Genomic DNA, 27,249 nt, shown 5'->3' with positions numbered 1-27,249 from the left:
ACAGTAAGAAAAATAGTCAGGCCATAGTGTCATATATTATATTCACATTTTCATGTGTGTGTTTACATCTGTGAGACAAATCATCCTCCTGAAATTCAGCTACTAGGAGAGACTCCATATATGGCATTGGAATATTGCATATGTTCCTTATTTTGCTTATATATATGTATATATATATATATATATACACACACACACACACATATATACATATAAATATTTCTTTCCTTTTCTTTCCTTTTCTTTGAAGGGAAATATCTGGGAACAAATTCTGAGAATACCCTTCCTACTTGAAATAATAAATGCTGTCCCTTTCATCATCACGGTAAACCTATTTGAATTAATACATTTGCACATTACACTTTTATAGCTGCACAAGTACTCTTAATATTTATTGAAGTAAAAGTAAGTCTTGTATGGATGTTAGATCTATGGCTATGGGAATCAACATTAGTCAACAATAAGAAGAAGGCAGTTTTCTACTTAAATGAAAACAATACATAACACTTTCTCCCCAAAAGGGGGCAAAAAACCCCAAAGACCCGAAACTCAAATTACAGTGCAATCAACAAAAACAACCAGCTAAACATAAAAATCCAAGAATCTCTTGTGTCTGCACTGGCAAGTGATTTTCTGTATTTTACCATATTGTTTAATATACAGTTCATCAAAAAGAAAAAGTGTTCTTTAAAGCTTTATACTAGAAACACATTAATAAGATAAATATTTTTACTGAGTGTTTCATTGCTGCTAGTTTCTTGAATAGGAAACTTTTAATGAATTTGTTAATTTTTCCTTCAGATTTTCTGGCCAGTCCTAAGAAACCTGTTTATTCCTGTATTTTTAAATTGTTGGCTGGCAAAGCACGCTTTGGAGAACATGATTGTAAGTATGACAAAACAACAACAACAACAACAAAACCACAAAAACTCATTCGTACTTTCTATTTTCTTAGTATATTGTCTTTAGTGGGATTTTGGCATTGCAGTCCACTGTCCAACTTTGTTAGGAAGCTAACCAGATCTGTAGTTACATTATACAAATGGTCAAACATTGCTAAAGCTTCATTCTGCATCAAAATTAGAAAAAAAAAAAAGATGTCAAGTGGAATCTCAAATTATTATAAATTGGTACTGTGCCAATGAGGCAAAGTTAGAATGTCTGGTTCTTTTGCTACTCTATTCATATACAATTACAGGGAACTCAAGTGCTATGCCTTAATTGGTCTTTGCAGCCTGTAATTTGTAAGCTAGATATGAGCAGACAAACCTTGAGGCAGCTTGCAATAGTACCAAAAGTATCAAAAGTGTGCCGGGATGAACGAAGAACTAGTTAAATATTCACTAAATTACAGCTGTCTCTTTTGCACTCTTCAATGTGATCAGCAAATTCTAAGTGCATTTGAATGAGTGTATTTTATCAGGGCACTATATAATTCCACTATATAGAATCAGTTCTTATTTATTAATTCAAAGCCAAAAATAACAGCTATTTTCCATTAATGTAGAATGATCTTCACAGAGCCATCCAACGTACACAGTCTGCAATGTTTAACCAAGTCCTCATTTTAATATCCACCTTACTGTGTCTTATCTTCACTTGGTAAGTGGCCAAAATCCCTTTGTGTTTATTATTATATATATTGACTTTTCTCACTTCAGTACACGATGATAAAACAGGCATTTTGGGAATCATACATTGAAATAAAAAGAATAATATGCTTGCAATGAAAGCGTTAATTAGCACCTAGTACTGTTGGAGTCTCGATACTCTGGGTTTGGAAACAATGTGCATGCATGAGAGTGAGACTTATTCTCACTCTAAGGAAGGAAACACATATGATGCAAAAGCACAGGAGAAAGGGGTGGGGAGAAATACACACATACTAAGAGTGCATTCTCAGTGGTAAAGTTGCTTGAAGAGTACCAACGGAAGTACAAAGTATTTTGCCAGACAGAGTGCCTTTGGGTTAGCACACAGATAAAGATTTGTCTGTCATTTGGGGACAGTGATTTGATTTTCTCTTTATTTCTCTAGCTTGTTCTTGATAGCTGCTGTTAGGTGCCTCCTAACTCTTTTGGTAATAACAGTGTAAAATAAATAACACATGGCCTTTTTCAGTCCCGTCCCTTTCTATTCTTTGTTCAGGAAGAGGAGTTTGTTCTAGCCAGTGGCTAAATGAATGGTCCTTTGTTTTATGGCCATACAATTCCATGACAAATGCTATCAGTTCTAGTAAGCAAGTAACAACATTTCCTAAGAACTGACTGTGATCATTCCTGGTTGATACGGTACAGAAGATGCAGCTAAAATGGAACATCCTGCTCACCACCAGAAATTTTAATAAAGAACAGTAAAACATGAAGAAAATGGCAAGCTCACCTGGAGTAATCATGTCTGGTCTCAACAGTTGTAGATAGCAGCTCATTACAGATCATTATATACTGACCTAGTATTGACCCCACTAGACTGCAAAATAAGCTAAATAGGCTGAGAATACTCATTAATGCAGGAACTAAGGAAATTAAGTACTTTTGGAATGACCAAGAATAGGTGTTCAAGCATTTGAAGTTTGCCTAAGACTGGGGTTCTGTTTAGGCATATTTTACTATTGCTTACATATACAAAAAAATGGTGTTTTTATATTTTTTTAGCCCATCTATGTATGACCTTTATTATAAGGTCATACCTTTGTTATTAAGGTATGACCTTGTATTACAGAGTATATTTTAAACATACCTAAGAAATTCTTTGTAAACAGTCAAAATCAGCTTAATGTCTTCAAATTATATTATATCCATAGTAAATTTGAGGGAGTATCTCAATTTAGGAGACATCTTTTAGAGATTACATGAATTTTGTCATGCTGAAGGAGAAGCAAAGTCTGTTTCTGGAATCTGCCCACTTGAGGTTGGGTTTGATCTCAGGCTGTTCTCTCATAATTTCTACAATAGCAAGCAGTAACCGAGTGACTGTATTTCCCCCAGACACATATGGGACTATTTATGGGTTTATCTATACATGTAATAGAACATATTAAAAAAAAAAAGTTTTGAGCTAGCATCAGTCAGTTTTCAAAAACACATATTGGTGACATTTAGAGATATTACCTTGGTCCACAAAGTAGCACAGTAATGCAAAATTGATAAGCCTAGCTTAGTAGTTTGAATACAGTGTGTATGGTTTCAGAGCAATTACACTCATCCATAGTTTTGAACTTTCCCCTTACAGTATTTTCAGTACTATGGAGACATGTGCATGGTGTGCTTTTGGTGGCACTGCTATGTCTACCTACTATGTCTACCTCCCCAGCTTTAAAGTAAATGAGATAATGCCTTCCAGGCACTGTATGTATTAAATTGTAATTAAATTGGTAGTTGCTGGTTGACAGACTTACTTTTACCTTCTCAGTACTAGTGAAGTCTATATAACTTTACAACACAGGTTTCTGTTCAAAAGTTCGCCTTTTCTAGCAGACACATAGAAGGAGGAGGCACTAAACTTCTTAAGGGAATTACATCATTTTATAAGAAGTCAGATGGAATGAAGAACAGAAGGACTCCCCTTTCTACTTATTTTTACCTTCTTGGTTAGTCTGGTGCACTAAGAAAGTGTAGCAAAACTGCTTTCTTACTGCTTTAAGTGAGACTGGCAGCTTTTGTAAGACTTGTGATGATCCTTTCTATGAGAAAATTTAAAATAAATTAATGATGAAACATAAGCACTATCAAGTAATTAGTCCACGTTTAAAAGACATGTTCCTTTTTTTTTATTTTTTTATTTTTAGCTTTGTGTGTGTATGTTTTTAATACCTTTAAAATATTGGTTTTGCTAGGTACCTGAAATGGGAAAGAGTTGCTTACTTTCTTGTGTAACTACAGTTCTGCAAGGAGTACAAAACAGCTGGATGTGTACCAGCTTGTTGGAGTTAACATGTTTCCACAGATAATTCTGAAAGTACAATTTTGCTGCAGAGTGTATTCTAAAGACTTTTCTGAGAGCCCACATGTTTACAGAGTAAGAGGTTATTTATGTCAGGAGATACTTCTGTCTGATCTTTGTGTGCACGCAAGTCTAGTGAGTAGCAACATGCCAGCTAGTTCTGTCTAGGCAGAGCTGAAATAATTCTTTCTTAAATGTGGAGGGAATGTTCAGTCCCATCATTTAGAAATGCCACAGCACACCCAGGACTCTGGAGATGAATCTGGCTGGACCTCCTGACCTCCCACTGCTTTACAACGGAGGGAGAAGATTAAGTGTGTTTAAGAACAGTACATTTTCCCGTCTAATATATAGACAATAGCATCACATTTGCTACCATTTGATTGATCATCTTTCTCAACAGAAATTACTTACGCTAGCTGAAATGAAGCAGCAATATTTATAGAAAACATTAAAAGAAAAAGAAAAACACATAAAAGTAGCTCTTCCTCATCAACTTTGCTACTATCTTGATATGTGCTTTCAAAATAATCAAACTTCTGATAGCTAGCAGAAAACCCACAGAAAATGAATTAAATTCTGCCTCATGCATCATCATCAAAAACATCAGTTACAATTCAGAGGTCTTGTAAGTGGTAGTGACACATTCCAACCAATGTTTTATAACTCAAAAATAAGCTTTCAGATTAAATATTTAAAAAAATACATATATTTTACGTATACAAACATATATATTTTACAATATTTATAAAGTCATTATTCAAGCTGTCCTTTGTGCTTAGAATTTAGCTGGAAAAAGCTCTTACATTTTTGCACACAGCTGACAATTTTTGGTGTTATTACAGAACAAACAGTAATCACATAACAAGATTTGTGGTCTATGCTGTTCTTTGATTTTTGATAATTGTTTATGGATCTGGGGGTAGAACTCATCTGCAGACTAGCAAATTCATAAGCCTAACTCCATGTATCTGCCGTTTACAGATTACCTACAGGGATTTTAAAATCTTTTCTTCTGATTCCAAGGATATGTTAGGCTATCAATAATTTATCTTTCTTTAAATATGACAGTGATCTTCTAAGTAAAAGAAGTGCCCACCTGTATGACAAAATGTTCAGCAATTACTGTTAGACTTTTAGTCAAAGTATATGTTGTGTCATTTAGCTAATGGATGTTTGCATTTGCTTGCCAAATGGAATACTAATTACTTCTGTAAACTCTACAGTTTACAAATAACAGTGAATGACTATTTCAGGCATCTTTCTATAACACAGTGAATCATCTATTAAGACTTACTTTGTTTTTTAAATCAATGTTAATCATATACTACCAGTGTAGAATAATTAGCTTGTGAAAAAAGTGGCTACAAACAGATTATTTTTTTTTCTTGCTGAAGAACGTAAGAAGCCTGCACAAACTTTACTCATTGAAAGCTCACTGAGGAAAATCTTAACATTACCTTTCCTTCAGTGCTTTCAACGTCAGAAAATGACGATATTTCCACAAACTCACTTACAGAATACCTGTAGTATGCCAATACTGTAGCCACAAAGTCAATTAAAAATTCTCATCTGGAGGAAACAGTAGGAATAAGTTGCTTGTAAGGATGAAAACATATCCAGACAACAACCTAGTCCAAACAAGGCAAACCTTCAGACTTCGAACACTATGTTACAGAAGACAAAAAAAAAAAAAAAAAAGGAATAATCTCACTTAGTGTTAAAAAGAACGGGGCACCTCAATGCTCCGGTTCATTTTATTATCAATAAGAGAGGCAGCCACCTCAGAATGCAGTGCAGATCTGAAGTCAACTAATTCACTACATGCAGGTCTAATTCTCTGCCCTTCTGTGTTGCTTATAGCGGGAGCTGATAATGGCAATTCTCCAAGAAAGATGCCTAACATAAGTGGGATGAACTCAGAGAGTGTTGGTGGATTATGTAATGTAGATTAATTTTTTTTTAATTTTTTTTTTTGTATCTACACTTCTTTCTATGCTGTAATGTTTTGTTGTACAGCATAGCCAGTGCTCAGGTCCAATCTCATTTTATGATTTAGAGAGATTAGTTGCATTCAAAAACAGCACAAAATTAAACTGTGATTATGTCATTTAGTTTGATCAAATCCAATGATTTTCAAATGGTAAAGCCCATCAAGTCTCAGGATCTTAAGGACTAAACAGAAATTGTGGAATTTATGTCCCAGAATATTTTAGAACATTAATTGAAAGGCCTAAGTAACTGTAAATAATAAAAAATAAATTATTCAACTATTACAAGAATCCCACAAAGTATTAAATAATAGCAGTTGTTCTTCTCTCTCTCTGAAATGAATCAGACCTGTCAGGAACTTGCCTGTTTCCAACAAAGGACCTGGATATCATTTAAGCTGTAACAATATTATTTTTTGATGGTCATATATGCCATTTGAAAAACAAAACAAAACAAAAAAAAAAGGCATTCCTGAACTGTAAATTCACTTGTTAAAATTAACCAATAAATAAGTATTTTGAGAAAACTATAAACAGACATTTAAGTAGTAAAGCGAACTGCTGATTACATTGTTGGTTCATGTTTGTCATGAACTGACAAAGTAACTGCTTTGCATCTTGGATGGATGTCATGAGTTGGTGATCTTTATATCATAATTAATGGAATCAGCCAAGACAATTAATGAATAGATTGATATATGTTGTTTTCAGGTATTTGGTTCAGGCCATGAAGTGGCAGAGATAGCTGAGGATAACTGAACATGAATCAGCACATTTTTATCTGTAGGTTAACTGTTGAGCTTTCAGCAAGGCCAGCTCTTTGCTTCTGTATGATAGATATGAACAGGCAAAAGAGATAAATTTAGCCAGAGGTAGTATTTCAAGTCAAAAATTTACTGCAAAGAATACTGTATGACATTTTTACATCCTGAAGAGAAAACAAAAGGACAAAATAGTCCAATGTTTTTAATTTTGTCACAGATTTTAAAAGTTTGCTAGTAGCTAATTACTATTGTATACTCTGTGTATCACTTCTCAAGCATATGTTGGCAAGAATTATTTAATCAGGTTTGAATTTCCACTGAGAAAGCTGATTTGTGATCCAGTCTGCTGGATCTGCTAAAAGCATGTTATTTAAAGATAATTTTTCTGTTAAAATTTTCAGATCAATAGCCATTTCCACTCCCCTCCCCCCCCCTCACCCCCAATTGAAACTGTGCAGTTGTCAGAAATGCATATTGAGCATATGTTTTGTTAGGTACAGAAATTGCTAAGGTAGCTTTGTAAAATCTGCTTTATCAGAAGCATGTGAAAACACAGTATTGCCACAAGTAGTTGACAGTCTAGATTATTTAAATGAAACAAAATTTATATAAAACTCCTATTGTTTATAGTGAAATAAGGTCTTCTTGGATGGGCCACATCTTTCTCACCTTTGCTAGCAATGGGGTTCATTTGCTTATGTTAGTTAGTACTATTAGTACTTGTAGGCCAAAGCCTTTCAGAAAGCTTGATTAGAACAGGTAATGAAAAATTACAATGATAAAATGTAATAAAAAGAAAGTTTCATGGATTAATGATGCCCTTGCTTATTTTAATGCAACTATTGTATTGCTACAATTGTCATATATAAATTTATACTCTTCTTTCATTTGGATGATAGAGCGGTATTTGTCATTATACATTTTAAAAAAGATTTTTACATTTTAAGTTCAAGAGTTCAGATCTTAAAAAAACAATATGGCTGATCAAAACTGTTAAAGAGTGCTGCTTAAAGAGTATAGGATACAAGCTACTAAAAACTGGTGAGTTGTTTATGGAAGGCGGAACAGAAATCATGTTTATTGTAGGGCAGAGCAGAATTACAAAAGCCCAATCAGAAGTCTTCTTGGCTACCCATCAAACATGGTTTCTATGGAAACTCAGATAATTATACAGTGATTTTCATGCTATTTTAGTTAATAATTTGGTAGTGACATAATATTTCCTTTGTTAATCTTTTTAGATGTTTCTACATAGTTATTTCTAAAATAATTAGGTCAGAGTCTTTCCCATGCTGCTTGCAGGGAATTCTTTGTGCAACAGATGTAATAGAACATTTAAAACTAGATGCAGAGACCAGTGAAATTAAAAATAATTTGAGTAGCCTGTTTATTGTGATCTCTGGTGCAAAGTCATAAAGATTAGGTAGTTCAATCTGTATTATCTTCTGAGTGTGAAAGATACCATTTGTAGTCACCTTCTTCTGAAAATAAAATAATCAGAAAGGCTAAATGGTAGTTTAGAAATCTGCCCTTCACAAAGCTTCTATAAAATGGAGTGTCAAAATCAGTTTATTTATAAGCAAATCTTACTTTTATTTTTCCTGTTTTTTTTTTTTTTTTTTTTTTTTTTTCGTATGTAGAGAAATATTAAATTAAAGAAGTAAGCAACATGATTGAAGGATTCCTGTTGTTTTACTATACCCTGGAAGATGAGTAGGAGCTTTAGGTACTTGTGATATTTTCAAGTTACAATCAAAGCTTTGTTGATTTTCTAGCACAGGTTGTTGCAGATCATTAGGCTGAAAAGTAGTTCCAAAGTAAATTTAGATAAAGTGGGCAAAGAGCTCCCACAGGGAGCCTTGAGACATAGGAAACTACAGATGTAAAATTGAGAAGCATGCAAAGTCATGAAAATTATTGGAATATGGGTTCTCCAGTTAAGTTTTCCATTCATTTGCAAATACGCATGCACACATATCTGCTGCTGAATCACAGACTTGTAAGTAGATACCTTTTGTGAAATTGTAAATGTTGCATATGCAAAATATGCATGTTCTCTTCAGATTAGGGGACAAGAATAGCTTTGGTAAAATAAATTGCTAGAATAAAAGTAGATCTGGAATGCAAACCGTGATTTGCAGATTGTGAAATACTTTATCATTTTATTGGTTGAATAAATACATAAATTTTAGGTTTCTCTTTGATTTTGGAGGACTTCTATAAAAGCAGATAAAGATCCTCTTAAAGAAGCAATTTAATACATATACCAAGTGTTAAAAACTTGTCTTCCTTTTTTTTTTTTTCATTGCATGAAGGCATTGCATATCACATCCTTCTTTTTATCTTTGCAATTAAAAGAAATATCTCGTATTCCCATGCTGTCTTTAAGAGCATTTTATTATTTTAGACATTATCAAGCAGAATGCCATGTGTAGCAGCAGATGACTAATTAAGTTGAGGATATTACTTCACTATTTAAATTCAATGCCTGGCATCAACCCGTCATCACTCACTATTCCTGGCTCAAAAATGAAGTTGTCATTAGCATGCAGAATTAATATATATATATATGTATAATATTTAATTGACTGATTCATTAGCCTGACAAACTATTTACTTTACATTAGTGAGACTTCATGTTTGCGTTGGCTTATGCTAACACATTTAAATGTTATATTAGATGCCATCAGTTCTCTGATGAACAGTAATTACGTGTAGTGATTTGATGACTTTTATTGTCTTTTACATATTCTAAACGTATTTTCAGAGTGTAGAGTTTAGCACAGTTAATATTTCTCAAATCAGAAAGTGAAGAATTAAAAAAGATGGTGCTGCAAATTTGGACTCACCAACAGAAGCTGGCACCAGCCACCAGGAATTACTTGCTCACATTAGGCATAACTTTACTGAATATTGAAGGGATGTCTCTGAGACTTTGGCATAGTTAGAATTGCAATGTAAGATGATCTAAAAATAAGAAGAAAAAATTTTCATGCATTTAGGACAGCGATTTTTAAAAGAAAGAATTCTCATTTTGCTCTTCTGTATACTTGTATTCCATTAGAAATTGCTATGATGTTTAGCCAGATGTTTTTCAAACAGGTGAAGACTAGAGGGGTGAACAGTCATCCACATATAGTACCACATTTGGTTGATAAACTTAAGTCAGATGTCCTTGGATTTCTCTAACTCACCTGTGTATGATATTCTTTCCACTAGCAATAGGGTTCCCATTCCCCATGCCCGATGCAACATGACAAAATCACTTACTGAGCTCAAATAAAGCATATAAAGAATTAAAACTATGATTCATTATGAAAATATTACATTTAAATATAATCTCTGATAATTGCTTGTGGAAATCAACAGAAGTTTTTAACAGAACATACAAATTTGTCAACCACTTGACCTAATCATTACAATAAAAAGTAAATGTGGGTCAAAAAGTGTTGAAATTAATCTCTAAATGGTATTTCGACTTTAGTAAATTTGCATTTCTAGCACTGTCAACAGATACTAATTTCCATTCTTCCTCACCCCCCCACAAAGTAGAAGTCTTATTAAGAAAGGACATAATTCAAATAAATAGCAAAGAGATATAGGAAAAAAGCATAACTAACTAACTTCTGTTGGCTAGCAGCAGTCAGATAATAAAGTCTGTACTTCCTTTGGCAATAAAAACCTTCTCTTAAAAACAACTTAAAAATAGTAAATTATAGAGAGTTCTTAGCTTTGGTAAAGCATCTAATTGTATAGAATCATAGAATCATTTAGGTTAGAAAAGACCCTTTAGATCAAGTCTGACCATCATGTAACACTATACTTATAAAGGAACTTGAATCTAAGCCTAAAGTTGGATTTATGCTCCCATTATTTACAAAAACACAACTATATTTTTTGTTTGTGGAAGTTGAACATTTCTGAAACATACATGAAATATTATATATATACTGAACATCATAGTGGAAGTGCCTGAGTCACAGCAATAAGGAACAAAAAAGAATTAGTATTCATTTACTAAACATTGAAGTAGTAACTGTGAGTTGATTTTGCAGACTGAATGCTTAACGACAGGCATGAAATCAAATTGTCAATTCCTTTGGGCACAGAGTACCATACCTAATTACATTCCACAGCAAAACAGTATGCATACCAATGTATTACAAAAGGAATAGGAGATCGTATAAGGGGTGAGGCTGTTTAAAAGCATCCAATGCATTATGGTGTCCTATAATTGCATGTATTCTACTACTTTGCTTAACTTCACAGTGCAAGAATAAAATTCTTCATGAAATTCCAATATATTTTTGAATTACATTTCTCATATTATCAGAACATCTATCATTATCAGCTAATATATATGGCAAATGATAATCAACTGCTGCTTACTTAGGAATAAAGAAAAGCAGTGAATGTGTATTGATAATTTGTTTTTCAGTTTACAGTGCATTGGTGTCAAACAATTAAATCCAGTCCTATATTTTGCAAGTTTTTTATCATTAGTTAAAAGCAGTGAAAACAAATTAAATAGAAGGAATTTTTTCAGGGAAGTTCAAAATAAAAGAGGATAGAGTTATGTGTGGGTGTGTATGTACATTTGAGTGTACATTTATGTACCTATCTATATGTACATATATGTAAAAGGGGGCCTACAAGAAAGCTGGAGGGGGACTCTTTATCAGGGAGTGTAGAGATAGAAAAGAGTAAGGGTAAGAAAAGACCTCCAAGATCGTCTGGTCCAACATCCCCCTATCACCAATATTACCTACTAAACCATGTCCCCAAGTACCACGTCCAACCTTTCCTTAAACACCCCCAGGGATGGTGACTCCACCACCTCGCTGTGCAACCCATTCCAATGCCTAACTTTAACATCCCTTCTTACCTAAACCGTTCTATGATTCTATGATTCTACGTTCTATGATTCTACGATTCACTGAAGTTAAGTATGTCAAAATGAATGTGGATCATCTTTCAACTATACTCCTTCACTCAAACTAAAGCTAAAAAAAAAAAAAAAAAGCAGAACATAAAGATTCAGCCAACTTTAAGGCTAATGTAAAATACTTCGTCTTGAATATTTAGCAGTCCACCTGTAAGGGTGAGCACGTAGTAAGAATATTCACTATGGGTTAAGCAGTCAAGGAAAAATATGCCAGACAGAACATAGAAGAGGCTGTCTTCTATAATATATATATACCATATAACATAGTGTGCTGTCACCCCTGGTAGTCACAGTGATCTTCTCTCTTCTTCCTCATCTTTCAAGTATTGTGATTATTAATCCCATATTATTTTGCTGGTTACTATCATCATCTCCCCACCTCATTTATGTGATGTCGTCCTGATACCACCTGTGTTTTTCCTTTAAATGATGAGTACAATCAAGTAGTGTATTTTGAGACTGTAGCTTGTTGGGAATTGATCATTACCCATATTAAATATACTTGTGGTTATTAAACAGTGATGCCACATGTTTCAGAGTAGTCCTGTAGGATACTGGATTTCATTGATCTGACCATTCACCCATCTGTAAATATTAATCTGCAGAATGAACTCATTATTGTAAACATAGACACTGTACAATAGAAGGAGTACAACAGATCTCTGTGGTCCTACATAACTGTAGCGTTTCATAGTGGGCTTTCATTTGGGCTTCTCAAAATGTTCAAGTCAGTCCATCATCCATCTGTATTGTCTTTGAATCTACAAACCTCCCTTCTTTGTTTTATATAATCCAGAAAGATTATATAAAGTAGAGCAAGCAGCTATCGTGGGAAACAGGTATTTCTTACCAGTTTCAAGCCTTCATGTCTGGGTATTCTGTTTATTCATATTCTGCACATGCATATTCTATCATTTCTCTTAAGAAGTGCTTTTATTCCTTTTGGGTGCCTGAAAAAATAATCCATAAACCTGGGAAACATGAAAAACTGTTTGTAGTAAATAATACTCCTTGGCTAGTTTGTCTTTCTTCAATTATAAAGCCCATACAAGAATGGAAACCAATAATCATGCATAATTTCCCATTTTCTACCAGTGCTAGCAACACCAGAAATATGGAATTGGAATAATTACTCTACAAGCTAGACTCACAATACCTAGAATGAGGATAGAGTTTGCAAGGTAGATAGTGGTTCAAGAGGGCCTCAGAGACGATTTACTGCACCAGGAAAAGTCAGCTTCCTGATATCAAACTTAGTTCTCCATGTGTAGCACCATGAAAATATTATTATTGTTATTATTATCATACTGTGCAGTCATTTTAGATAACTGGTGATGAAAACAGACATGAACAAAAGTTTCTGGAAAAAAGATGAGCTTAGTACAGACATTGAGGATTGTCTGTAATAACATATTAAAAAGTTATAAGTGAAACATAAATAAGGAAAGGAGAACTCAGTTTATTCCATGTCCAGAAGTAAAACTGACTTTTGATAGAGTTTGGATATACCTGTTTAATAGATAATAGTCTAAGATAAACCAAAACCAATACTAAACGATAAAAGGAATATTGTTTGTCATCAGAGAAATGCTATGAGGCTGAAAATAAATAAAACCATTTTATCAGTAGCTTATGGACCATTTTGTAACATGGTAACAGTTATAAGGGGGTGAACACCTAAGACTGACCCCGTCTTGAGTGACTGTAAAACTGTTTTTTGTTTTGTTTTGTTTTGTTTTTTTAATAAACTCTTTTCCTAAACATTTATTTAATTTCATGGCCGGGCTTATGTGGGATCAGATATTTAGTAAATTAGATATGTTGTGGACAGACTGTCAGTACAGACTGAAGCTAAGGTGTTTTACCACCACAGGATCTGCACAAGGAACTGCATAAATCTAATAAGCTGCCATAAAGTAATATTGGCATCTGGGATTTTCCAGGAAACCAAATAAATGGTACTGAAAGATATTACACATTTCAGTGAGGTCTGGAAACACTTCTACCACAGGCAAGTTCAGTACATTATACATGTAAGCATTAGAGAAGATACTTCAAAGACAGAAGCTGCAGGCTCATTTACAAAAAAAACAGTGTTTGTAAGGAGACTGAAGTATACTTAGGCTAGAATGGACAGAAATGGTTTTCCCTCCACAAGAGAAAGTCTGCTTGTGGAGCACAACTAAGGTATGCACACTGAATTATTATTACAAGGTCTTTAATGTAAGTGGAGTATCTCTTGGGACAATCCTTCTATGCTGTTTTTGATTATTCTTTCATTGAACATCTGCTACTGCTCTCAGTAGAAACAGGCAGTGAATTAAAGGAGCCTTTGCCTAACCTAATATGGACATTGCCATTTTTTTCCTGTCAGTAGTTTAGAAACTTTTTCTCTATTCATCTAACTTGAAAATCATTTTGCCTGTTCTTACTAGATCTCTACTTCACTATCGTAAAGAGGAAAGAAGCAGGAGAAGATCCTTACAGGATCCCATGCGAGTTCATAGATTTTTCTTCATTTTTGACTCTGGCAAAAGATAGGGTTGTAAACAATTTTGTCATTTAATGAAGAGGTTTTGGAGCATAATGAACTCTGCAGCTGTTCAAGTCAGTGACTAAACCTATTTTTAGTAAAATAAGTCCAACTATTAGTTGCAAGATAATAACACGCGGTGCACAAAAGTCTGAGGAGGTTTTTATTGTTTTGAGAGATCATAAAACGGTATGAGACTTCAGCTAACCTAGGGCTTGCCAATTGTACAAGATAATTGGCTACAACTCTGGTTTAATCAAAAGGCATCAATAAAGAAATATTTGGTTCTTGATATGACTGAAAAACAGCTTGACACAGTTTTTCAGAAGATGTTCTCAGAGGTTCAATGAACATAGCTATAGAACTCTCTGGGTTGCAGACATCTACAAGGCCAGAACATAGTAAGTAAGAATCCCTGTGCTCTTTTCTGAAAGTAAAAATTTAGTAAAAACTGAGCATGGTGAGTAGCTGTACATGGTGCAGACTAGGAACATCTCCCTCCCCAACGTTGAGGCAGTTTCTACAGTTCATACACCACATTTTTGCACCTGCCATATTTGACTTGGAACTAACATTGTTCAAAATCAATAAAAACCTAGAATAACAGGAGAGTCTGTTAATGTAAATTATAGATTCTGAACACTTTTTCCATCTGGTAATGTCTGAAAAAACATAAGCGTCCCACAAAATCTTGATTCTCTGAAGCTATCCAAGCTAGGTGATTCTGTGATTCTATTCGTGGGAATACCATTTCAAGTAATTCTGAAAGTATATTCCAAAGAGTGGGAAGTGTGTTTGATGGCCTGCTTGATCTTCATGGCTCCTGAGTAGCTCAGACACACTGTTGCCACAGATTAACAGCTACACCTGACAAAGATATAGAGCCAAAGATAACACGTGTGATGTTTAAAAATTTTCTGAGGAGTAATGAAGTACAACATTTGGAACATAATTTTGCCCTCTGATTCATGTGGCTTAGCAAAGAGATTTGTTAGAAATACAGAAGCAGGAATGAAAAATGATCAATAGATATTATAAATAGATATTTTCCATAGAGCAGGCTTGTTTTCTTTTGTAATTTATAGCTGTCCCTAGAACTTCAATGTGTGTAAGCCCACCTTACCTTCTCCTGAAAGGGGAAATAAAAAGAGCCTATTTGGATTTAATCTACCTATGCAATGGAGACAGACTTTTCATAAACATAATCCTACCTGTTGTGCAATATCTGGAAAGCAAGGTTTAAACATGCTTTACTATGATTGACCTGTGTAACAAAAAATCAATTATTGGAAGAGGGCATAGAATATTCCTAGGTGCCAGGCCTCCCACTAGGCTGGGTAGTCCTCCTCTCACTTTTATTAACACCTCCCCCCCCCCCACTGCTCTCAAATAATGCATTTTTAATGATTCCATGCAAGAGAAAATACCTTGGTAGAAAAGTCTGAGTCAATCAAGCTTATTTCATGACCTATTTACTATTTCCTTAGAAGTGGAGGATGTGAATTTGAATTCACAGACAGAGGATAAATATGAAGCTGGATCTTCCATATTCCAGTGGCAATCTAACAAATACCGATTAGTTCATTTAAAAATAAGCAAATACTAAAAATGATAAAAAGCAGTGCTTTCATAGTGGATATAACCTGAGTATTGATTTAGAGTTTTAAAAGATCGAGTTTCCATTTCTTTATTACTATTGTCTTCTCTTAGCCAACCTACTCTGATTCAAGAATATATATATTTTTAATGCATCTGATTATTAAAATCAGATTTTTAAAAAGTTTAACATGATTAAAAATGACAAATCTGTCAAGTACATAATCAAGCAACTTCTTTGGTGACAGGGGTAAAATATCAGGCTTTGGAAATGCAAAATATTTTTCTACAAGTTACCTCAGAGCAATGTCAGATTCAGACAGATATCCAAGCAGTTTTAGAGGTAGTTTGCTATGTTTGGCTATTGAATCCTTCAATTGTTAATTTAATTTAAACATTTTGTTGGAAGAGAGAATATGGATGGTTTGCATAATGACTGTTACCCTCTTGGGAGTGTTTCAAATGTATTAGAAGAAACATTAAGCATGATTTTCCAAAGCATACCGTGTCTGGTGCAGATCACTTATTAAATTAGAAGTTTGCATTTGAATTTTCCAGCATAACATATATAATTTCTGTGTATTGTAGATTACCTAATTTTGTTTCCTGAAAAAGGATAGATATTGTAATACTACCTAATTCTGTAGATTTCCTGGTGGTTAAAGTACGACTTGCATATTTTTGCTTCCTGAAGAGTGAGTGACTCCTTGTGTACAAAACCTCAGGCTCCAGCAGGCTCTTAGCTGTAACAGTACTGACACACTGAGGTCGGAATGTCAAGGTTTACTTCGTTGACCATCAATGCTCTGGGGCAGACTGAAAGCATACAAAAATACAGATAGTTCTCAGGACTTACAGACTGAAGCATGCACAAAGCTTTTTATGGAAACACTCTAAGCTGATGCAGCCCACAGTGGGACTCTACTTGAGCAGTCCCAATGACCAGGGTTCTTACACTGCAGCTCCACTTCACATAATGCAGCAGCAGCAGTAGAAAAGGTTTTCACTCAACTTCAGCAAATATTTATATACACTTGTTCATTTCATAATATCCTATTCTGCTTAACAAGATGTTCTGCAGTTTCTGGAAGTCACATGGCGTATTAGTAGAAGTTTATTTTTGTAAGTTCAGCTTTTGTACCATTAGCTACATATAACTTCCTTGAGGAAGGAAAACACTTACATTAGACATGGATAAGCAATAATACATCATCAGGCAAGATCATTTTGGCTGGAGATAGAATTGGAACAGAAAATGGTTACCTTTTCAGCTGAAGAGAAATTCAGTATTCATTTCTGACATCATGGGATTGCTGTATAGAGTAAGACAGACAATTCTCCACCCATACCTTAACTTGTATTTACAAAGTCCTACAGAACCCAAGAGCTTGATTCAAAGACTATTGAAGTTATCTTAGTCTTTTTCTTCACTACAGTGATTTTGGGAAAAATAGAGAGTGTTATATGAAAACATTTGCCTCTGAAAATAAAACATTCTGGAAAAGTATAAAGACATTGGGCTGTCTGATGAAGTGGAATATTTGCAAAATATTCCGCAAAAATATTTGAGGTATTGCGTCCAGTCAGTCTTAGAATATATTTCAACATGCTCTACTGCACTCAAAGTTCAACTAAGAATAACAAGTATATTTCTTGACTCACTCAGTTTAAAGACAGTATAACAATATTTATCTTCTTTCCAGTCAGCATTTCTCCCTCGTTTCTCTTACTGTCTTGTATATAATTAATCATTTCTGTGTCTTGGAAGTCAATAATTCCTACAGTTTTAAAGCCTATTATATGGAATGAAAGAAGGAAATTGGAACTTCCGTTCTAATTCTTAAATTTAATATATTATATGTGATGTATTTATCCAACCCCTACAACTATATTGCGTATATATGGATATTCCAGCCCCTACAATTCTATGATTCTGTGATATATTGTACCAGATTCTGTCATTTTAACGTTTTGGAAATTGCAAATCTCTTTAAACAAGTCAGTTTTGTTTTCCTATTTTAATGCTGTTTATGGAAAATTGCTTTTCAGAAAATAAACAATCAGACAAAACAGATTTTACAAAAGACCTGAGAAAACATCACAGGGCTTGGAAAAAGTGAATCATTTTGTTTTCAGCAACTTAAAACCTTAGCTTTGGGAGGTTTGAGGAGGGTAGAGATTTTGTTATTGGTCAGGGTATTTTCTGATTGTCTTCTCTCTTCATTTACTTGCTATAGATTCTGATCATTCCTTGTTCTTTTCTTTGCCTCTCCTTCATTACAGAAGAATCAGAGGCTATTAGAAAGCATTAGATTATTAGATCATGCATAAAGTGTTCAGCAACATCTTTGCCTTTTCTGACTGTAGGTTCAGACTGCAAAGCTCTGTAGTGTCTCATAGAAGATAATCAAAATTAGGAGGACATATGTTGTCATTCAGAAGTTAACCTACAGTATTTCCATAATTATGATATAGTAAATTAAAAAGTCACTTTAATGTAATTCCAGTTACATCATCATTCAACACAAAGTTTTGTGAAGTATAAATTGAGCTTTTAATGATTCTCTGTATAGCAATTCTACCAGCACTGAGAGCTGCTTTTCCAATAATGCCTAACTTCAAAGCATAGGAAAGTACAGGACAAAACTGTATCTGTCTCTACATCAGTACCCTAAACAGCACAGCATACCCTACAGAGACAACTTCCAGTATGAAAGGTTATTTCCTTCAGTTCAAAGCAGGGCATTCTTCAAATAGAGCATTAATCCTAACATCGCTTTCGTTTCGAGGACTTTAGACTACCGCCAACTTGATATTAGCATCTTTAGCCCACAGTGAACCCTTTTTGCCAATTTCAGACAAAACTTCAGTACATTTATCAGAGTACTAAAATATAGTAAATGCCTTCTAGAGACTGAAGTATGAACTGTTCTAATAGCTACAGTTTGATTTTGATTGAGGAAATTTCTTTTAACAACCTGAGTGAACTCTTCCAAATCTTTGCTTTCTAATGCAGATAGTTACAGCCACTATAGTGGCAACGTATATCTCAAGGGCCTGCCATGTATTTCCTAGGAAGTTAACATGGTTGTTGTCATCATTATTATGCTCTGTATTTTGCCCATAGGTATTTACTACAGTTGATTGTCTATCAGCAAAGGGTTCATTCCAATCTTTTTCATACAGAAAAAAAAAAAAAAAGTCTGTGAAAGTAGCATTGGAAAACTTTAAAATAATTCAAATATTAATTGTCAGCACAGATCAATCAAGTAATTGTAACTTAATTTGTCATTTGTTGTAATGTCACCATTCCATATTCAGATATGTGGAAACTTTAAAGACATTTGGATGTGAGAAACTATTAATTTAATAGGAACACTTACTTCATATGGGCTGCAGAATTACTATATTTCTGAGTTATTTCAGATGTAACTTCTACAGTATCTAAGCACTGAGCCTGTACCAGGGGATCTCACTGAACATGTTACAATTTATCCCCAGCGCGTTCAACATATTCATTAGCTATTCCTTATAGCTAGCTACTTACTTAAAACACTACGGAGGTAATTAGTCAAGTTGAAGCTCAAAGTCCAAGGAAAACAATGCTGTTAAATGCCACCTAATCCTGAAAACACCTAAGCACCTCTAACTTTTGGCTTTAGCCTCTGATGCATTATTTTAGACCTCAAGAGGCTGTACCTCTAACTAATAATTTTCTGTAAAATCAGAAATAAAGAAATATTAGATATGTTTAGCACCACTGACAAATGAAAACACAAAACAATCTAAAATAATTATATATAAAAAATAATTCATGTACAATACTTGCAAATTGCTATCCAAATTCCTGTGCCCATTTCTGTGACATACTGCCACAGCATGAGAGCAGCCTGATTTAATCTCAGGGATTATTTTACACTGCAGTATTTATTTCTAACAGCAGGTGCTCAGAAAAAAATAGGAACTGGGTTTGAAATAAAATAAAGCACAAGTTTTCCTTATTCCTATGATTTCCACCTGTCCAGGTGACTTGCTTAACAGCACTGCAAGAGCAACATTGTAATTTTATTCTTTTTATATATAAAATAGTTGGGTAATTGTAACTCTTTTTTTTTTTTCCCCCCTTACAATTGTAGAATATTTTGTTACGTGTTACTGCAGTATGCTACTATTTATAAACTAAATCAATAAAGTAAAATTTCAGGCCCCCAAACATTTGTCTAGTTCCTTGGTATGGACTAATGTCATAATGCCCTTTGAATTCTCACTGTGGAGTGAACTGTCCCCTCTTCTGTGCTCAGATTTTCCCTGAAGAAAAAAAGTTCATTTCAAATTGGATTGCATAGGTAAAACTTAGGATATGCAGAGTGAATCATTAAGGTCCTGTGGTAAAAGAGGAACAAACCAAGCAGTGCAGACATTCAAAAAAAGGAAGTGGGCAAGACTAGATTTATATTTAACTGGACTATCCCTAGGTATAACCTACAGCATCATCCTGTCTGTTCTGTTTAAACATCTGAGTTTCCTTACAGAAGGGCTGTCTTTTTAGCATGAAGCAGTTAGAAATTTGCATATCTGTGTCACAGCAGTGTATTATCATTTCAATCTTAACATTTGGTTATTTTATCAGGACAGTTAAATACTCAACTAAGGGACGGGGAGAAAACAGTAAGCTCCTGGTAGTAACCACTTTCAATTTTTTTTTTTATTATTTTTTTAAGGTAGCTTCTGTACTGCATGTGGAGATAGGTTATTTACAAACTGTAGTTAGTTTTGGCACACAAAATACTTAAGCAAGCAAGTATTCCCGGAATTAAAAAAAATAAATAAATAAAAATTCCAGTAAAATGAAGATTGAACTCTCAAAAGTTCAAATGATACCTGACTAAACAAAACATGACTGATCTTCAGAGATTACATTTATATGTTTTAAATAAGTTTTCTTCCTGAGTTTGTAGTAAATTTGCTGACACAGCTTTTACTTTAGCAGACCCATGTTGTTGTTTTTTAGTAATAAAAATATCCTTTCTATTATACCAGCTTTATTTGTTGTTATGGATTGCTTAAATCCACTATGAGAAGACTGCTTGTTGGAATTACCAAAACTTTAAACCAATATAGAAGGTGGAGAATTGGGCACCCTATTTTTATTAGGTGTTTTCTGTGTATTTATTATTACAGTTGTTTGTTTTCTCTTAAAGTACAAGCTGGTTTAAGCATTGCTTTTGCTGAACGTTGCTTTTTTGATTGATATTGTAATGTCTGTCCAGGCATGACTAAGTAGATAATTGTTTTGTCATGGCATGAAAGGAAAGGAGGACATAAACAAGAATAAGGAGATAAAAATGCCACCATACAATATCAAAAAAGCAAAAAGAAAAAGTCTGAGTTATTGTATATTGCATTATGTTGGGAAATATGAGAAAGCAGAACAAGAACATATGCTGGCTCTTTTAGCACATGTAGTATTGATGCATCTTTTAAAAATAATGCTCAACATTTAACAATTTACAAGAAAAATAAAAAGATGCTGATGCTATTATTTATATGAAGAATTAGGTTATAGTAAAAGTACTCAATAAATTTGGGGGGAATGGTGTAACTAATCCATGTGGGCTTGTCTTATTGGAAAGGCAGTAAATTTCCATTAGACTCCCTGTACAGTATAACAAGGTAGCCCAGACTAATGTTTCTTCGGATATACTGGTAGTGAGATTAAAGTACAAAATTATTGGGTGAGAAGTAAAAGGGGTAATATTTAATTTGGAAATTAGATTCCCATAAAGGTGTCTCTCAAAAGTCACTTTTTCTGCAATTTTGTGATCCCTTGCTCTGCTAAAAACAACAGGCAGAGCAGCAAAATGACCAGTGAAATTAAGACTTGGTAGACTTTTTGGATTTATCATTCCTTTGCTTGCAGGGTTATTAGGGCCTCAGGTATACTGTGGTAGAACTGCAGTTGAAGTGCAAGTAATTTTGAAGAAAAATAATTTTTTCAGGTTCTAAGAAGAGATTAATTTCTAGTTCAGTAAAGCTCCCATGTCTTACTGACTTTAATATTCATAGCTAAAAGTAAGAAGCACTGGTTTATGCCCACTGAGTTCAGCAAAAGACAACTTGAATCCACAACAATTTGGCTAAAGCACAAAATTATTTTGACAGCTTCAAGGAATATGAATATAGAGGATTATACAGGAGTTCAGCTAATAAAATGATGGGCTCAATAGGCATTTTGCTGTTCACTTAGAAAAGGCTGGAAGGTTAGCCAGACTATAATTGGGTTGGTTGGCTAAAGAAAATACATGAACAATAATATTAATGAAGAGGATATCCCCTTCATCAAGCTGTGAGCTTTCCTATAAGCAAATTAGCAAAGATTTTTCAAGGTTTTACAAAATGAATAAAAAGTGAAGAAACAACTCACACTCCTTTAAAATGTAAAAACAAAACAAAACAAAACAAAGAAAAGCACCACCACCACCAAGAAAAACAAACAAACAAAAACCAGATTTTATACATTTTAATCCGTTCCGTTAGGTACAAAGTGTAGAATTGACCCTTTTGATTATGCAAACACTAAGCAATTTGACAGGCACCAGCATTAGAGAAAATACATTGCTAACAATGATAGGATTATAGTTCAATGCAAACCTATATGCAGATACTTAACAATCTAAGTGGCATAGTATAATAGTCCTGTTATGGCCATATCATTGACTATGTGTAATTGCTACTTTCCTGGCCATCGTGACTTAATTCCACAAGTCAAGATTGTATTTTAGAGATGTACCCACAAAAGACAACTGAGGAGAAGAAAACACACAAGGGTGTTCAGGAATAATAGCAACAACAACAAAAAAATCCACCACAAATCTGTTTTTAAGATTACATTTAAAAGTTATGTGAATAATGATATTAAAATAGGTTATTTTTTGTACTTGGATGCCTCTGCAGTATACTCCCTTATTTCAAATTGAGACTAGAATAGGAGCTAGCTGAAAAACTTCCTTGCCTGAGACCAAAATAAAGTGTTTTTCATTAGCATGTTTCCAGACAGTCCCTCTGTTAATATTTTCAGGAACAAAAATATAATTGCCATTTTTTTCTAAGAAGGGAGGGAAAACAAAGAAACAAAGAAAGAAAGAAGCAAACAAAAAACAAACTGGGAACATAGTGAAATTATGGAAGATCTAGATTACAACACCAGTGAAAAATGTGGAACAAATTGGATAGGAATATAAAAGTATCAGTTCTGACTGAAGGATGGAACTTATGCAAACAGAAAAAAAAAAAAACAAAAAAAAAACACACCCTTTTTAGAACATTTTGAGAAGTGTGAAAACTACAAATGCTAGAACTGTGAAAAGGAAACTGGGAATTTGATCCATATGTTCTGGAAATGCCACTGCCCACTGCTAAATTATTTTTGGAGAACAGAATGGAGAACAGAAGAACAACTGCTAAAGCTGTTATAAACACAGGCTCTCCCTGGTGATGCAAAAATTTTACCATGGCAGATATTAACGAGTGACTATTACCATCTGGATATGGTATTTGAAGAAATAATCTTTGGTACATTCTAGAATAATAATTACCAAGGAATACGGTATTATTTACCAATTACTTCTCAAATTCTCCAAGAGGAAATCATTCAGCTAACTCCAATGATAAAAAAACACAACACTGTTCAGAGTGTTTCATGGATCAATTTTCTTCTTATAGGTGAATATAGTTTAATAACTGAATTTGTTTACATGATTCTACTGTCTTAACAAAGATCATATTTTAAGCTTGGAAAGCTCTTCATCATGGTATAGTTTTTCAAACTGAAGTATTTTTAAAGCATGCAAAATACAAAACAGCAATAGGACCTCTAAATAGATTCTGCCACTACTTCTAAAATCCAAAAGAGCATTAACTTACACAAATCATTCTGATTACAAGAGAAATAATTATCAATTAACACGTGGAGCACACTGACTTGTTCATAGAAATGTGTGACAGGAAGGAATGAACATTATTTGCCCTGCTATTAAAAACAACCAAACCATATATTTCTATTCTGTACTTGTAGCAAGCAGGAACTTCATAACAGTTGGCACCTTCTAACTGAAGTTTGGCCCTGGACACTTATTCCTCTGACAATTGGATAGCCTCCAATTCCTACATTCAATTTATTCTAGACAGTTGGTACTCATTTATACCAACATTATCTTTCTAGTATGCAACATGTACTCTCATAACAAGTTCATTCTAGTAGCTCTTACCATACAAAGTGATTTAAAGAAAGTATTATGTACATTTTCTTGGCCATACCAGCAAACGCTCCCTGAAAATGTTAAAAGATGCTTTTTAAAAAATTCTGAATGGTGGCAGCTATATACCATCTGTTTTGTTCTGGTTTAGAAAGGAATTGCATCAATCCGTGATGTTCTATACACCACCTCTCCCTCACAACAACCACTAAGCAAAACCTAGCAACAAAGTTCTATCATATCAAAATATTGAAAAAATGATATTCTTTTATAATAAATGATGTAAAAATTATACAAATAACAAACTTGTGGTTTGATACTCATTTTTCCTCTTTTTGAAAAAAATGTCTTTGCTGAGCAATGTATCCACTCTAAAATAAATAATTTTCTGCATATATAACATAACCATCAAATTTGAACTGAACCTAAGTGCACTTTATTTTTCGTGTCTTTATTCATTCTTTTCTACATAGTATTTGTGGAATTCAGCATCTGGAACGAGCAGGAAACAGGTTGACTCTCTTTGACTCCCTTTATTTCTGCATAGTGACATTTTCCACTGTGGGCTTTGGGGATGTTACACCCAAGATATGGCCTTCAAAGCTGCTTGTTGTCATTATGATCTGTGTTGCTCTTGTGGTGTTGCCCATACAGGTAAATGTGGATTTTTTCTTCTCTTTCGAATTGTTTTTAAAACAAAACAACTGAAAAAATACGGTTATTATTGCATATAAAATATCAGAAAATTACTATCTTCTACATCTTCTATTCTATTTATACTTTTGCCACTGTTTGTCCTCATATAGTTTAGATTTATAATGAAATACGGAACACTAAAGCCAGTTTTCAACTGCTGGCAAAAGACATCAAGTACCACATAGCCCTTCTCTTCATCCTGAGATATGGGTTATTAATGGAGCAATTTAAAAAAGCAACACAAAACAAACAAAAAACAACCAAACAAAACCAACCAACCAACCAAAAAAAAAAACCAAAAAAACAATAGCCAGCACTTTCTTTATGAGTATAACATTTCCTCTGCAGGCTTTCCCTATTTCTAATCTTGCTTCTCTCCACTTCCTCTCTTACTCTTACAGCTCAGCGCTAACTTAAAAAAACCAACTCATCAAATCTGCAACTTAAGCAAATTTTCTTCATATCTGTGTATGTCAGTATACACAGAGTCAAATGCACGTTTAGAAAATTTTGATGCCTGTATAGGCTTAGGCCTTCTAACCCGTTTCCACAAGAAAAGGTTGATTGATCCAAGTATTTCAATGAATCAATCAGTTTCATTACATTTACTGAACATTTGTCAGCTCATTAGCAAATGCTTGATGTCAGACACCCTCAGACTATAAGGCAGCACTGTCATGATGTTAATGGTCTGACATCTGGTGATGACCTAGACCTCCAGGACACAAAAGGGAAGTGTGAGGAGACACCATTCATGCTTATCAAATCTTGGAGTAGGCCTGATAGACCTTGAAGCTGCAGTTTCTCACACAGCTATGGTTTCCAGACTCTGCTGCTCTGATGGTGAACTAAAGCTTACTATGAGCAAACACCACAGAGTCCCTGGAAGGCTTGAAGCTTGAGCTGTCAGCATTAATTTCCTTGAAAAAATTTGAACATTTTAATTATAGCTAAATATACAAACATACACAAACATACGCACTAATACAATTATATTCCCACTCAGTAGCAATTTAGTAAAATACATATTCTTTTTGAGACTAAAATATGCTTTAAGAAATTTGGAACTTCCTCAGAAATAGAAATTTCATGTTTGAACTACTTCTAATATACACTTAAGCATCGTGTATATCGCATCCCTCCTGAGCAAAACTGCAGGCCACCATGAGGTCTCCCCTCAGACTCCTCTTCTCCAGGTTGAACAAACCAAGTGACCACAGCCACACCTCATACATCCTCCCATCTAGATCCTTCACCATCTTTGTTGCCCTCCTTTGGACGCTCTAATATTTTTTATGTCCTTATACTGTGGTGCCCCAAACTGCATACAGTACTCGAGGTAAGGCTGCAGAGTAGAGTGGGACAATCACTTTCCTTGACTGGCTAGCAATGCAGTGCTTGATGCTCCTCAGGAGATGGGTGGCCCTTTTGGCTGCCAGGGCGCACTGTTGACCTTGCAATTAACCAGAAGCCCCAGACCCTTCTCCACTGAGCTGCCCTCCAGCTGCTTGTTCCTCAGTCTGTATATATATCCAGGGTTGCTGTCCCAGGTGCAGAATCCAGCACTTGCTCTTGTTAAATTTCATACACAAATATTCATTCTTGTTAAATTTCACACACATACACATACATTTACTAGAGTGCCTAGCACTCTCGTCCATCAAGATCTTTTTGCAAGGCCTCCCTGCCCTTGAGGCCTCCTCCTAACAGCTCCTCCTAATTAAGTATCATTTGCAAACTTAGTATGCATTCAAGTCCTTTGTACAGATTATTCATAAAAACATTGAAGACAACTGTCACCCCAAAATGGAGCCCTGGTGTACCCCACTAGTGACTGGCCACCAGCCCGATCTAATCCCATTTACTATAATCCTCTGATCTCTTGAGCTTTTGTCCTGCTATGATATAAATACAATTATTATTCACAATTCAGTTTCTCCATCAGTTGAATGGAGTGAGAAAAAGAATAGTTACCAAAAACAGTTAAATGAAGCTCAGGATTAAATGCATATTACTTACTACAAGAAGCTTTGAGATGGCATTTGTGTGTTTTAGTAGTGGCACAGATCATTACAATATTATCTTTAGTCTAACAGGTTCAGACTAGAGGAGCAACATTTTATATACTTAATAACTAATTCATATTTCCTAGCCTATTGTGCACTAGGCTTCCCTTTGCAAGAGTACAAAACAGGTATTACTGTTAGCCTGCATACACTGTTAGCTGAATGCATCTATCATTCAGCAGCTGGCAAATGCAAAATTGCTGTATTAACAGCTCCAATTATTTTAATTGGTACCTATATGTATAAAACAGATAGTTGAGTATAGATTTGATAGGAATATACAATATTGTCACCTCCTGAATATTATAAAATCTCTGAAGAGAGTCATTGTCCAAAGAAAAACGGTGCTTCTATCTGAACATTTATACTTATAGTGACCTACATGTATGAAAATTTAACCTTTCATTTGAGAGAAGCATTTAGGTAACAGGGCACTGGAAAAACAGATCAGAGGTGTGAAA

The 27,249-nt window shown here is 34.3% G+C and overlaps 1 protein-coding gene across 7 annotated transcripts in view; it reads left to right on the top strand.

Moving 5' to 3' along the window:
* Nucleotides 1-27,249, top strand: part of KCNT2 (potassium sodium-activated channel subfamily T member 2) — a 149,022-nt gene that overhangs the window by 51,754 nt on the left and 70,019 nt on the right. For 6 of the 7 annotated variants that reach the window (XM_068689869.1, XM_068689866.1, XM_068689868.1 and 3 more), the window contains exons 7-10: nucleotides 251-325; nucleotides 802-885; nucleotides 1,508-1,602; nucleotides 24,500-24,680. In XM_068689869.1, the coding sequence (XP_068545970.1) occupies nucleotides 251-325; nucleotides 802-885; nucleotides 1,508-1,602; nucleotides 24,500-24,680 (435 nt within the window). The remainder of the gene's footprint in view (nucleotides 1-250; nucleotides 326-801; nucleotides 886-1,507; nucleotides 1,603-24,499; nucleotides 24,681-27,249) is intronic. The other variant, XM_068689867.1, reaches the window with a different exon arrangement.

Source organism: Anas acuta, chromosome 8, assembly GCF_963932015.1.
Source record: "Anas acuta chromosome 8, bAnaAcu1.1, whole genome shotgun sequence".
NCBI classification, from domain to species: domain Eukaryota; kingdom Metazoa; phylum Chordata; class Aves; order Anseriformes; family Anatidae; genus Anas; species Anas acuta.
The sequence above is the reverse complement of the archived record's forward strand: the minus strand, read 5'-3'. Positions and strand labels throughout refer to the sequence as shown.